The sequence below is a fragment of the Vipera ursinii genome (genome assembly GCF_947247035.1).
Source record: "Vipera ursinii genome assembly, chromosome: Z".
In the NCBI taxonomy this organism is placed as follows: Eukaryota; Metazoa; Chordata; class Lepidosauria; order Squamata; family Viperidae; genus Vipera; species Vipera ursinii.
Window position 1 is genome coordinate 47,775,860 of NC_139517.1, and position 15,283 is coordinate 47,791,142.

The 15,283-nt window shown below is 37.8% G+C and overlaps 1 protein-coding gene across 2 annotated transcripts; it reads left to right on the top strand.

Annotated features, from left to right (window-relative positions):
* The first annotated feature begins 2,386 nt into the window (after positions 1–2,386).
* VPS25 (vacuolar protein sorting 25 homolog) lies at positions 2,387–12,867 on the top strand. Of its 2 annotated transcripts, none has more exons than XM_083376675.1 (6): positions 2,387–2,499; positions 5,270–5,415; positions 6,496–6,549; positions 6,800–6,888; positions 7,537–7,612; positions 9,055–12,867. In XM_083376675.1, the coding sequence occupies exons 1-6, from the start codon at positions 2,450–2,452 to the stop codon at positions 9,165–9,167; spliced, it is 528 nt and encodes a 175-aa protein (XP_083232801.1). In that variant the 5' UTR covers positions 2,387–2,449; the 3' UTR covers positions 9,168–12,867. The 2 variants fall into 2 exon arrangements, with proteins under 2 accessions (XP_083232801.1, XP_083232802.1); XM_083376676.1 differs by lacking the exon at positions 9,055–12,867 and adding an exon at positions 8,445–9,043.
* The last annotated feature ends 2,416 nt before the right edge of the window (positions 12,868–15,283 follow it).

Here is a 15,283-nt window from a genome sequence, read left to right on the forward strand (position 1 = left end):
TACAGGAGGGCTGCCACTTTGGCTCGGTCTTCCGTGATCTTACTGACCAGAAGGAACCCTTCGACCTGCCCTAGATGTGACTCCCAACGCTCCGGATGGCGGGTGTCGAATTCTCGTACGCGTCTGAAGTTGGCCATGCTGTCTCGGTCCGGTAATCTGCTCCGCCGCGTTCGTGGAAGTTATAACTTCCCGATGTGACTCAGCCGTGACTCGCTCAGGTCGCCGGGAACTCTCTTCCCTGGCGGTGACTTCAGCTCAGCGAAGCAGATCCCATCCTCGTCGCCAGTGAAGTGGCTCACAGACTACTCGGAGACAGCTGGCTTGGTCTAACAGGTTTATTGAGGTACCGTACAAGTAGGTGCTCAGCTTCAGCTCTTTTATAGCCGGCAGCCGGCCGGCTGCGCCAATCCGCTGTTGTTCTTCTCCCGCCAGGATTGCTGAGCCAATCAGCAGCGGTGTGTATTTGACAGCTTCGCGTCCTCGTGGCGGTGGCGCATGCGTGGTGGGAAACTTGTTTGACAGCGGAGAGCTGTCAGCTGGCTGCGCAAGCGCTTCTGCTGGCGGCAGCTTTTGACAGCTGTCAAAAGCTCCCGCGTGTATTCCTGTCACCGTGTTTACCTCATACAACATTAACATTCTTTTAACTATTAACATTAGTTTAACATATAACACACATAAAGCAAGTGAATTACACAGATAAGGCCAATACATTACACTTCCTATCTCATTTGCTTTTGAAAATGCCCTGCTGCTAACAGAGGCACCTCTGCTGCTGTCTGCCTCTTCTAGTAGGAACCATGAGGCGCTGGAGCACCACAGCCAGAGCGTGGATTGATTGGCTGGGTCAGACCATGTGGTGTGAGAGCCAAAGGTGGCGGTGGGAGACACATAAACATAAAGGCCATCTTTCACAAGAGGTGAGCGAGCCTTTTGCCTTCCCTTACAGAAGATGGGGAGGTGGGGGTGGTGTGAGGTTAAAAAGAGGCAAAGTGAGAGGAAAGACAGGCAGCTGGCGTGGAAGCTTGTCCAAAAGCGAAACTTTGCTGTTTCAGTTCCTTTGGTAGTTCAATGGCTGGGATGTCTACAAAAATCTCTCTTTAGTCTTTTATACTTTATATTCAAACTGCAGAGGGGAAGAATAAGAATAAAGTCAATGTCTTGTGATTCAGAGGTATTATTATTAATAATATATATTAATGATGTATTGGTCAGATGTAAAGGTAGACCTACAGTATTAGGTTTAATCAGATCTATTTATTAAAGTGGATTTAACTTAAAGGTAAATTAAAAGTAATCTGTTCACCGACAAAGTTTCAACTTTAATTTGCTTCAAGTCAATATCCATATTAAACTCCAAATGTAAATTTTTCCACCTTGTTTGACAACTTCTTAAAAATAATTTAATCTTTTACAAGCAACCACATTTTGTTTTATTGGGCCAATTTCATTCTACATAGAAAGCTGACATTTCCACTCATTAAACTAAATGGGCATGCCAGTGGTAAATGTCCCAAAAGATTAATAAAATGCCTTCTTGTAATTTAAAGCCACACAGTGCATGGTAACATTAATAGTATTAACTTACCTTGAACAAAATCCTAGTCTTTTAGATACACTAAAAATTGAAGGTGTTTTTTTTCCAGCTACAAAGGTAAACTTTGTACGGTAGGCAAGGCAGGTTGTGTGACATGTGTGGCCCTATTGCGTTCAGCATGCAGTCCACGGTTTACTTGGAGGTCATGTGTAGATTAAGCTGATTTAAATGAGCCCCGGGTATTTCAATTGCTCTTCCCAATTTTTATTATTTCTTACTGATCTGCAGACAGTATTTTTTTTTAGGTTCTTGAAAAGCGGAGTCTAAATGAGAGAAAGAGACTGTACTTGAGGATTCTGATTTTGATAGGAAGGATTAATAAAGAACGCGTTCAGAGATATCTCCCGGTAGTTTCACCATTGCAAAGAAATGTTCAGCTCCGCGCGACTGCAAAAACAAAACAAAACACACCAGTATGGGACTAACATTGCTTCGTAGCTTTTGCAAATAAGGTTTAATAAAACTTTAATGCACACACTCTATATCAAGTCACGTTTTGCTTTGAATGCAGGCGGGGAACAACTCGCCAAATACAGAACAGAGTATACCGAATTAATTTACATTGCTTAGAAAACGTTCCAGCGCTCTAAACCATTTAAATTCCAACAGCGGCTAGTTGCAAGCTGACAGGCCGTGTGCTCCACAGACTTGCAAGTGTCGGGCACTTATCCAAAACAAATCTCAAACAAAATTTTAGCCGGCACAACCCAAACCGGAAGCTTCTACATTGTATAGCTCTATTGACACGTCCTGGGGTTGAGTTAAAGGACCTTGCAGGAAGGGAAGTGGAATGATTTGTAGGACGGACCACAAGTTAGTCCTCCAAGGCGGAAGTTCCGTTCGGCCTCAGCGGCGATGATGAGTTTCGAGTGGCCCTGGCAGTACAGTTTCCCGCCGTTCTTTACGTGAGTCCCGGGTCTTCCGCAGTCTAAATATCCTTGGGCCCTGAGATTAAGGAGCTCGTTCGTTTCTTCGAGGCACGGTGCGGGGTGCACGTGTTGGAGATGCCCCGTCGGAACCCTGGTTTCCGTAGAAAGTCCTCCTCTTGCCCCGTTTTGAGCGGAGCGAGACGATCCACGACTCGCTTCTGATCTTGTCTCGAGAAAATATCAGATTTCGCTCCTGGTGCTGCTGGTTTTTGTGTGTGTGTGTGTGTGTGTGTGTGTGTGTGATTTTTCCCTCTTCCCCCCAGTTGACGGTACTGAACTGCTAGGAGCGTTTGAATTAGACATTTCTGGAAGAAACTTTATATCCACGCATTGAAATAATCAGTTCACCGAAGGAACTCCCCAGCCTCCGTGGCTGATCTATAACCAGGATAGCATAACCAGCATGACTAGTGATGAGAAGTATTAGGAGTTGTTCAACGGCTACAAGCTATCAGGTTTTCCATCCATGTATTAATAAATGCATAAAGCCAAAAACACTTAATTTGATTAACGCGATTCACTTTTTTCTGCAATCCGGTTTGAAACAAAATTAAGATTATGTTTGCATTCAAAATGGAATGCATGACCTGGCTTCTGTATGGTTAAAAGAATGTCATCAGTGTAGTGCATTTCATACGGAATCCTTTTTTTTCCTCACAAAAACACTCCTTTTCCCAAGGATCTAAATTTGAAATAGTCAAGTAGGAAAACAGCTGAATGAAAAGGCAAAGGATTTTATGGGATATATTGGGAAAGTGTGTACTTTAAACATGGCTAGTGTTAGGAGTAAGAATACCAGATTATGTCAAAGATTTTGAAAAAAAATTAAGATTTCAATAAAACATTTAAATAGGAAACACTAAGGTTTTTAAGAAGAGGATTTTAGGCATAGAAAATCACAAAGAATGGATGGAGCTAAGATAGAAGTAAAAGATTTGGAAAAGTATGCTTTGTATAGTGAGAAAAACTGTATAAAATAAGATAGGAAAGCTGTGGAATTTTAAATAGGAAAGCCAATAGTGGATTTGAATAAGAAACCTACTATGGATTTTGAGGGACTGCCTCTGATCTTCATTGATGAAAGTTTGATTGTAAAACTTAGAATACAAATAGAGAAGATTGGGGTGCAGTCAGAAAGGAGAGTTTTGGAATCAGTGTGGGAGATGGAGGTGAGTATAGCAAGAACCAAAGTTTTAGTTGAGAGGAAGGAGCATATATTTTCTAAGGAGAAGAAATAGGACTTACCAGTAAAACAGATCTCCTGCTAACATTTCCATACTGTCTCTTCCACATAGTAGATAGAATTTGAGTGATACAATGAGGTGGAAATATCACCTGGAAAAAGGGAAATAAACTAGGGAGAATATTAAATAATTGTAATAGGATATAGACTATAGGATAGGGTGATTCTGTAATTGTCTACCAAATACATAATAAAATGGAAGAACATGAAATTGTGAGAAAGAATCAACTACCTGGGAACATTATGGCATTAGAAAGATTCAGCCATCTGGGCGCTGATTAAGTTAATTGCAGACATCATTAACCAAAGATACACTTGTAATAAAAGGGAAAAAAGGAGTGACCAAATAACTAAAGATTTGAAAAGAAAGTTGGGGCCTTGGAGCTAAAAACAAAATTCAAAAATAAAGGAAAGGGAACTAGAGACAACAGGAGGGAATCCAGAGAACAACATTCTCAGAACACAAGAGATAAGAAAAGTAGATGAAAGTTATAAAGTTTAATTCTTTGGATTCAGCACCTGCCTCAAATAGATGCTAAATTGGAGAAGGCTTTTGCCACCATTCTTTGATAGCCACAAACAATCAGTTAAAGGTAAAGGTTCCCCCGCAAATGCGTGCTAGTCGTTTCCAACTCTAGGGGCCAGTGCTCATCTCCGTTTCAAAGCTGAAGAGAGCCAGCGCTTGTCCGAGGATGTCTCCGTGGTCATGTGGCTAGCATGACTGGACACCAAAGGTGCACAGAACGCTGTTACCTTCCCACTGTAGTGGTCCCTATTTTTCTACTTGCATTTTTACGTGCTTTTGAACTGCTAGGTTGGCAGAAGCTGGGATGAGTAACAGGCACTCACTCTGTTATGCGGCACTCGGGATTCGATCCGCCAAACTGCCGACCTTCTGATCGACAGGCTCAGCGTCCTAACCCACTGAGTCACCACGTCCCTTTTAACAATCAGTTAGGAAAACATTAAAAACCCGCTAAAAGGAAGTACATAAAATACTTCTTGCTCACCAAATCCTCATCTGAGCTGATAATACCAATGGTTGCTGACCCCATTTTCCTTTTTTTTTTAATGTGGACTATTTCCAGTCAGACTGTTGGATCCATGACAATATTTGGGTGATAATGGCTGCAAAACATATCAGTATTTTAGGCTGATTAAACTGGCAACCATGCCATATAAAAACTGGGTTGGTTAAATTACTTGACTCTGGACAATCTTATTAAAAATTATAAATCAAATTGATAAATTGTAAAAGAACATATAGCTTTGCTGGCAATTATGGAAATTTAAAATGGGTTATTTAAAACAACACAGCTATTTTGAGAAGTTGGATGATTTCTTGTAATTTATTCATATTTTTAGTCAAATTAGCTATCTAATCTTCAGTGACAAAATTTGGGGTATGATTCTGGAAGTTCTATTTCTTGATTCTCATTTGGCAGTTAAAAGTACTGAGCTTCTGAGATGACAGCTTTACATCTGTTTCCTTTTGTGCTTTAGGTTGCAGCCTAACGTGGATACAAGGCAAAAACAGCTGACAGCATGGTGTTCCTTAGTGCTATCATACTGCCGCCTCAACAAGCTCTATACTATGACTGTTCCAGAGGCTCAAGAGAGCCCACTGTTCAACAATTGGAAATTGCAGCGTATCCTTCCTTTACTATCATGAGTCTGCCTGACCTGCCTTGGTGAGGTGACAAGGAATTCATGCAACTTCTGATGATAAAAGAGTTGGCTTCTTTCTCAGTGAAAAGTTCAAGTTGGAAGCAATACAAGCTTGTAGCATTAACCCAAATGTGCTATTGGTATGGTCCTATATGTAGGATTACATGATTTATGAAAAGTACATAGAATAGATCTGCCTTCTAAAATAATTCTGTTTTTTAAGTAAACCACTTTGCTTCACTTTAAGTTAGAATAATACAAGTTTTTTTAAGTTCTGCTGAGGAAAATAAGTTCTTAATTTCTACAGATGTTTTGATTTTAATTTCTATTTTAAAATGCTATTTTCTTCTCTGAAGTCACATAAAATGTCTTATCATTGATTTCCCTGAGGCTGTGTTAAAAACAAAATGCTCAGATGATGCTTATTGTTGGCAAGATTATATTGGTGGCTTGGGGAAAAAAAGATAGACAATTATACAGAATATCTCTCCGTTTGATGAGGAATTTTACATGTAAAATTTTATATAATTTAGTTTTAGTTAACTGTTACTGTAAAAAGTGTAAATAACAGCTTTACAATAGCTTTACTAGAAAATAATTTTCCATTCAAGTGCTTTTAAATTTGGTTTTGTTAAGGTATTGATTACCAAATTTTCTCATGTTCCTGTAATTTTTAAAAGAAACTTTTTTCCCTAATAGGAATTTTCCATAGAATTTCAGATTTTTTATTTCTATCAACATCTTATATAATTACAACTGTTTAATTACAACTGCTACCAGCATCTTGCTGCGCTTATACAGTCAACATTCTGGGCTACGTAAATGGCCTGTTCATTCCTTCTAGTTCTGTGGCTGAATACTACTCATGGTTATTAGTTGCATGGTGCATTTGATGGGAGGATTATAGTATGTGCTGCATCACAAGTATGGTGATTTTTTGAGGCTGCATAACACTGCATTAATAATCTTGAACGTTGTAATCCCAAATCTTGAATTTCTTTTGAGTTAAGTAGTTTATCACATTTTATCCTGTGCTTAGTATCTTCTTAACTATGGAACAGGAAAACTCTCACTGGAATCCATCCTTGTTGTGTTAGAGGAGCTCAGGAAAAAAGGTAGGTTTGAGGGTAACATGCCTATCTAACCAAAAATATAATTAACTGGAGATATATATGTGTCTCCTTCATTTTATTAAGAGTAACATCAAAGTAGACGTGACACGACATGCAGCCTTAAGGGACTGGATGCAGACTTATCTAGAGATAAATCAGGCTGCTGGGACAGCTAGGGCTGAATCCATTATTTATATTTGAAAAGGATGTTTTTAACAGACATTGATAATAGAGATATTATGTTTCACTTCAGGGAATCTTGAATGGCTTGACAAGAACAAGTCTAGCTTTCTTATCCTATGGCGATGTCCAGAGGAATGGGGCAAGCTAATTTACCAATGGGTAAGAGCAATATATTTTGTGGTGCCAGTGCAAAATTAATTAAGCTTTGGTAGAAAATGATTTTGTAAAAATACGTTGAAACAGTTCCTTTCTCTCTTCCCAGAATCTGAATTTCAGCAGGAGCCCACAATTCTTTTCTATCATATCTCCACCATCATAGCACAAAAGTGTTCTACCTTTTATCATATTTTTAAATGAGTATATTTCATAATGCTAAAGTTTATCTTTTAAAGTAATACATGGATAGGAATAAAAAAAATTATATCAATAGCTTTTATTCATCTGAGTCTGTATAGATGAGATTGATATCTGAAATTTTTATACTAAAGCCATGTCTTTGGAAGTTAAAATGCTGACTGATTGAAAAAAAAGGGTTTTTTGTTGGTGTTCCCAATTCTACAATGGTTTTCTCAGGAGGCTTCCTTGCACTTAATTTTTTCAGTTGATTTGTTTTCCAGATTTTGGGGGTATATTTTATTACCAAGATGTAATAATCTATTTCTTATAATGTTTATTATATATGTTCATGTTTTATTTATATTGAATTGTTGTGAATATCCTTAGTGGAACAAAAAAAAGGAATATAAAACTCATAACGGTATCAAATATCAAGTGTTGCTTTCTCTACCTGCCCCTCCCCGTTTCCAGGTTTTGAAGAATGGATCGACAAACTCGGTTTTCACACTCTATGAGTTATCCAATGGCGAGGATACAGAGGAAGAAGGTGCATTTTCCATCATAGTGACATGTAACAGTGTTGAAAGAGATAAATTCTTTGTTTCTTCTGTCTCATTTTTAAACCAGTGAACTTTTCTTGCTGTCTACTTTCTTCTGCTGAATTTTTAAAAGTTGATTTAAGTTTCTTATAGCAAATGGAAGATAGAGAAATAGTTTTCAGAACAGCAGAGCATATACTTCGTACTTTTTAAATGTAATTGGATTTTAATTTTTACAAACTGGATTCAAACCCGGAATATTTCTCCCGATTAATTTGTTTCCATTCATCAATGAAATGTCAGGGGGTAGGGATCATTATTTTAACTGTGTTCCAGATCAATGAACATGCCTTTGTTTGGTTTCATTGGTGCTATGCTAAGTAATGAAAAGAAAAAGACAGTTTGGAAAGTGTCTGAAATTTCTAAGCTTGTTTTGCAACTATCTACTTATGTAATCCTAACAAGTAGGATTACTTATGAAGCTGTGCAAAGGTTTTCCTGGCAACAGCAGCCTTCTGCCCTTACAGCAGAAAATTGAGTCCAGGAGGACTCACTTCTTTGTCTCAATTGATTTATATGGCTGTCCATATCAAGTACAAAACTGGGCAGCTCACAAGTTATATTTATATTTATATTAAATTAAATAGAAAATATATGCAGCCTGAACCTACACAGGGTTTTAAAGAAAGAACCAGAACCTTGAATTGCACGCAGGTAAACTGTAGCCAGTGCAATTTGCAGAACAGTACTGTCAAGATGTGCTCAGATAATCAGTACCATTAATTGCCCATGCCCAGTGTGTAAAAGTTCTAACAGTGACTATCACTTTTTTTTTAATAGGACTTGTGAGTTCAGGATGATTCTAGAGCGGGTACTGGCTCTCTGAAGCAGTGACATTCCATCCAGAACTAAAAATGGCGGGTCCTGGGACCAGAGGGTCCAAAACCCCAAATCCACTTAGTCTTGCTTGAGTTGAGCTATCCACTTAGTCTTGCTTGAATTGAGCTATCCCATCCAGGTTGGAAAGTAAATTTACGATATTGGTGAATATCTCATAATATGTGGTTGGAAAATAAATTCTTTTGCCTAAATATTAAATAACTGAATTGGTTATGCTGTCCTAGACTGGGGCGATGAACCTTCAAAAGGCAAGAATATCTCAGCATGACTAAACCAAACTTTTGTGAACATTGTCTGGCATTGCTCATAGAATATCAAGCCTTTCTTGATAATACTAGACATTAGATATTTAAAAGGATTATTTGAATATTGCATTTTATGCAAATGTTGCTGTGGATATACATATTCAGAGAATTAGCAACATATTTTTTCTGCATTCTCTGTATTGCTGGGTTGCCACCAGTTCTGTCCTCAACCAGATTTTTGTATCATCTTGTATATAAATCATGGGTGACTTTCGCTCAACCAAGGATGTTTTATTCTCTTGTAGAATTCCATGGTTTGGAAGAATTAGTACTTCTTCGAGCTCTGCAGGCTTTACAACAGGAGCATAAAGCTGAAATATTCACTCTGAATGATGGTCGGGGCGTCAAATTCTTCTAATGCAGATTCTGCTTTGGCTTCCTAGTATGACTGTACAAAAGTGTTCTGGGTTTAAGAGCTTCTTTCTGCTCTGATTTCCTTGCATTGAAGGCTGAAACAGCAAACTGTATCTTGATGGCTCAGCGTTTGACTCCATTTTCTTCTCTCTGCAGCTTCTTCTTATTGCGTTGTGACGATTTGAATAGATTTATGGAGGAATCAGAATGTTCTTTGTGCTCATATGACACAAAACAACTATTGGCTCTTGAGTTTGGCTTTCCAAATTGAAGCAGACAATAAACCCTGCTGCTTGCAGCAATGATTTGGGGATCAAAAATGCAGTACTCTCTCCAGTTGGGCAGGAGATCATGTAGACTGAGCTATCCAGTGGGGCATTAAAGACTTTGGACAAATTAAAGTATACTGTGTTTATAGAAAAGTCCTCTGTGTTGGCTTATCTCTGTGTGTGCTTTTCTCACACCAAGGGGACCTTCAAATCTCTCCCATCCCCAGCCCCATATTGTTGTTAGTTTCATGTCAGGCCTAAGTGGAGGTCAGTTGCCTCCTTGTAGAGTTCAGCAATGTTGTTTTTCCAGAAGCAAAAAAGTTGAGGGAACTATAATTCCTCATTTTTACTGTTTATGAAAAAGAGTGCAATCCATTATCCAGAAGTAACTCTGTGTTCGGTCTGGTTTCATCTTTCAATACTCTGTACTTTGTCTGGAAGATGGGCATTTACCCCTAGATATTTTTTTTTAGCATCAGTGCCCTGCAAGTTCATTATGAAATGAAATCTTTCATTTGAATCACATTTATAAAACTAAAAAAAGCCAAGAAAACTATTGAAAAAAACTATTTCTTCTGCTAAGGCAAATGGGGGGAAATTGTGTTATTCAGATACTTTTCTGCAACTCCTAAGATCACTTACTTTGATATATACTGGTGCAACTTTTGGGAATGTATTTCATGTGTATTAGATCAGGGTATGATACAAAGGATCAATAGGTTTGTAAAATTAACTTATTTTCCTGAGTTAGTTTTAGATACGCTCAAAACTGAATAAGTTGTATTTTTCCTAGACTGCCTGTAGATTACCACATTAGGTAGCCATTGGTGAAGGTAGTATTTGATGAACCTCTTGATTTGTCAAAAGATTATTATTTGAATTTCATGGACCCTTCCTTAGCTTGAAAGGCTGACCAGTTGACAGATAGGACATCTCACCAAATTAAGAAGAATATTGAGAATTAGTTAATCAAGCATGACTTTCCAGTAAAGAATTCAGAGCTCATGCAGATGGAAAGAGATGTCTTAAGCTTGAAGCAGAATTTACAAAGCAAGATCTTGGTCATTACCTTTAAAGCCCTACATGGCGTGGGTGCAAGGTATCTGGGGAGCTGTCTTTTCCTGATGGGACAAGCCTGCTCCACTTGTGCCAATGGAGGAGGCCTGCTACAGATCCCAGGCAGCATCAAGGAGAAGAGCTTTTTCTGCTGTGGTCCCATCCCTGTGGAACATTCTTCCACCATAGATAAGAACTGCCCCCTCCCTTTTGGCCTCCCAGAAGGGTGTCAAAACTTGGCTTTGCCAGTTAGCCTGGTGCCCTGAGTTGGAGCACTCACTGTTGGAGGTGGCTGAAGAGTAAGATCTCATTCCTGTCCCATTTGACTCTTGGCTCTTATAGGCACAGTTCTTAGTAATATTTTAATGTTGATTCGTTTTAATCTTTTGATTATTTTTCACCTGTTCAATGATTTGTAAGCTGCCCAGAGTCACCTTGTAGGGGAGATGGACAGCATAGAAATTTAATAAATAAATAAATGGTAAATTACAGCATATATTGTCACATAGGTTGTGTTAGAATTACATTTTGATCTTAGAAGAATATAGTTGCTCTTCTAAGAGTTGGCTTTAGGAAAACAAGTATGGAAAAGTTTACTTGATCAGATTTCCCATCACAAGCTCAAAATTTAACTGTGATAGAGGCATGGAATAGAAGTGTAGATTTCAACTGGCATGGGGTGTTCAGTTTGCCTCTCTTTCTTCTGCCACATTTCAACATCGTTGAACAAAAAAATATGATGGTTTTAAAAGAATTTTACTTCTTGAAAACTAAATAGCACATGAAATAAAACTGCTCCAAGGCAAGAAAGTTTCTTCCTTGGGCAACAGTCTTTTGAACCTTGGCCCTTTGCTGCCATGCTGTACTTAGTTATAAAGAGAATTATAAATATGGGTCTCTTATCTTCCTTAGATGCTTGCCTCCTATTCATATCATTACTGATAAAGTAATTCATCCTTCTAGCAATGTTTTAATTAGGTCTATGACTATGGAGCTCTAGTCTGTCCACAAAAGCTTTGAAAGAGGGCAAAAGAGAAAACTGTAGCAAGAATGTTGCTTCATGAGAAGAGTGACTGGTTTTCATAGCCCATAGACCTATCCCGGCTCTTGAGTATACTGTTGTCCCAGCTCTGCCACATTACTTCAGACTTCCTCCTTCACACATACTTTTCCACTAATATTGTATGCTAGAGTTCCAAATCATCACATGCAGATATTTTCTCTTGTTTGTTGAGAACATAAATGAGAAGAGGCTTTTGGGTCAAATTACCAGAGGTTTCCTAAATATTTATATGGCTGTTAAAAATAAGAGAGGTAGAGGCAAGTACAGGTCGTTTTCTGGATCCAGTGATATTGAAAATATACCCATAGATTATTAGAACTAGAATGATCTAATAATTACTTTCTTCCAAAGCAAGTTTCTAGGGGATTTTTTTTTTACTTTAAACTAGAATATGATGTTGGAGGAGGTAGCCTGTTTTTCATGAAAAACTATACAATATTATGACAATAATGATAATTTGAATACTGACATTCTTAGATCTTAAAAATAAAGCTTTCCTAATCTCTGCCATCTTGATGTTTTTGAGAGAAGGGATTTTTTTAAAAGGGGAAAATTACTCATATCTTTTATTTGTAATAATTGCCTTGTGAATTTGAAAAATATGTTTTAGTTAATCAGATAAACAATCTCCAGTGCCATTCACAAGGATTAGGCAAAGGAGGATCAGAAAGATGAAAGTTTGCTACAGCATTGTATTGCAAGGCCTGTCCCTTTTTTGTGTATGTGTTGCAACAGCACACACAACCAAAGGGAGCACAGTATAGCTAAAGCAGCAGGATTCAAAAGCATCCTTCTAAAAGTATCATAAATCCCACGCAGATGGAACATCTTCAGGTACCTGATTCATCACTATGAAAACTCTGCTCATAAAAAAATAAAACAAGCATACATAACATATCATTTTATTTGTTTTTTGTAAATCTCTAGAAACTGCAAAAATACCTCAGGGAATATATAAGATGATGATAGTTGTTCTAATATAACTAAAACAAATAAATGAAGCACTATGATACTATACTAATTCTTTAGATGGTTACTCTGGCCTGTCGGGGGACTGTGACATTCTGTAAACATGTCTTCAAGTCAGCTGTGCATCCTTTCAAGAAACGTATTTGCATGGAACCCAGAAACAAATCTTCATGCAATTATTGTTTCTAGCATTGTGTTCTAAGCTTTTGAACGAATTTATGCATCTTACCCATTTATCTGTTTGCCCATTTTCTGAACACGCTAAGTATAATTTAGCCGGGACAAGCATACTTGGGTTGCAAAATTGTGTTATTGTATCTTTAAATGGAAATAAAAATGGAGTACATTTTAGATCTCTGCTTCCATTTAGTGGTTGTCTGGATTTTGCAGTTCAGATATGGTAGTCCTATGTTTAATATTTACTACTATCATATTACAGCATTCTTTACTGAAAATGCTTGAAGTAACTAGCAAACAGGGATGACTTTATCAGCTTCCTTTCTTTTAGTCAGTATTCCATTAATTTTACAGCTGGTTGAGTCTATTCCTTCTCCCTGCTCTCAAAAACAATTTGAATAACCATTGTGGACTGATGCGAAGACCATAAAAACTGATATAAGGGGAGATAATCTTTCTTCTACTCTGATTTCAAAGGAGAACTTCATAGGGTGAGAACAAAATGGAGTCACCAAAGCTACTAATTAACAGCATTACAAGTTAGTGGACGCTCTTACACCCCCATCATTTTGGAAGGAAGACGAAGTATTTAACCATGACTTCTAAATCATGCCTAATGTAAGCCATAGAACACGTTTTTTTTTTTAAGAAACTTAATTCCACAGGTCTATTTTTAGCCAATAGTCCTGGTAATTCTGGTTTAGCAATCATAATTGGGACTAGCAACTCAGTCATCAAGCAAAGCAGTCACTAAGTGAAACTAAAACTGCTTATGATCTTACTTAAGTTTTCCTTTGCTCTTATGATCTTACTTAAGTTTTCCTTTGCTTTACAGACTGTAGAAGGTTGTAAAGGTGAAGTTTGCTCAAAAAGTTACTTTTTCAAAATGCTGTAACTAAATGGTAGCTAAACAAGGACTACATCTATTAAATTGGGATGTGACTTATGCATAGGTTCTCAAGTTATAGGTTGGAATCCTCTGGGAGAATCATGTCCAAGTCAGCAGTCCCAATTTTTTTTAAATGTTGGCTTGGACATGGTTGTCAAGTCCAGATTACTAACTACAATGAAATAGTAATCATGGGATGTTGCCCAAATTATCATCATAAGGGATCAAAATATTACAAAATTTGAGAATACTGAGTGTGTTTTTTAGACAAGATTATTAATAGCTCTTAGTACTATTACCCTCAGTAATAATTTTCTAACTAAGTTAGCAATTTTTAGTAAATTGGCTATGAAATCCTCAATACTCCACTGGCATTTATATTTCAAATATAAAACCAGATAAAATAAATTTATTTAAACTTAAGCTACTTGAATGCTTTCATCTGGCATCAAATAAATATATGATGGTTTTTCAGGTTTGAAGAAGACACTGTTGTATAGTTCATCTTGGACATGGAGGTGGCTCTGTAGTTCTAGTTTGGAAGTACAGAATAGCTCAATGGGGGCACTAGAAGTCAATTGTTGCAGTAACTGGATTGCTGTTCTGTGATATTATTCACAGTTTATCAGCTTTTGGCAGCACCTGTCTTCAAAGTCACTGGAGGCTTCATAGTGTATCCCCACTGGTTTTGTCAGCAATTGCAGTTTCTACTTCTAACTGAAGGTTACAGTGAAGTATATCTTCTTTCATAACACGTTTGTAGCATTGGCATGGCCTCTCTAAGCAGCTCTTTCCAGACTTCATTATACTATACAGCAACTGGCAAGGTGGTCATCCATTCTGAGAATGTTTCCCAAACACCTCATCTGGGCTCTGATAATCAGGGACACAATGCTGAAGGACCATGTGCAATCCAAAATCTTCACATTGGAGACATGTCTTGCCAATAAATGCCAAGGATGGAGCAGAGAGCACATTTCTCTTTGCTTCAGACAGAACTTTTTACAGTTGTTTGATGTACCTTGTGTACAGAGTTCAGGATTCACATATAGGAGAGATGGGATAATCACAGTTCTGTAGACATTCAGCTTTGTGAAGATACAGATGTGTTGTTTGAGCACTCTTGCACATATCCACCCTTGCTACCTTTGCTGATCCTGGAGTCAATTTCTTTGTCCAAGGACCCATCGCTCAAGATGATGCTTCCCATATATTTGAAACTCTTTACATTTGACAAGCCGAATGTCAACAGAAATTTTTGGTTCTATAAGCTTGGAATTTGGAACAGACTGATAAAGTCTTGTTCAAACTGATAGGCCAAAGAGCATAACAACCTGAAAATTTGTTCAGCATTACAAAGATCATTGTCTTTGTGCACCTGGAGTACAAAGTCATCAGCAAAGAGCATTTCCTGACTGACTATATGAGGGACCTTGTTCATGCATCAAAGGTCCAAGAGTCCAACTGGTGCCTAAATTAACTCCTTTATCTCATGAAATGGCAAATGCAGCTGATTTATCACCATGGTAAAAAACCTGTCCATTCTGTCATGGAGTGGCTGAATCAATTTCGTGAATTTCTTCAGCCCTCCATAATGGTTCAAAATGATCCAGAGAGCCTCCCTGTTTACTGTGGCAAATGCTTTTGTCTGTTGAATGAAAACAAAGTAAATAGGTTTATTCTATTTAATGCACTAC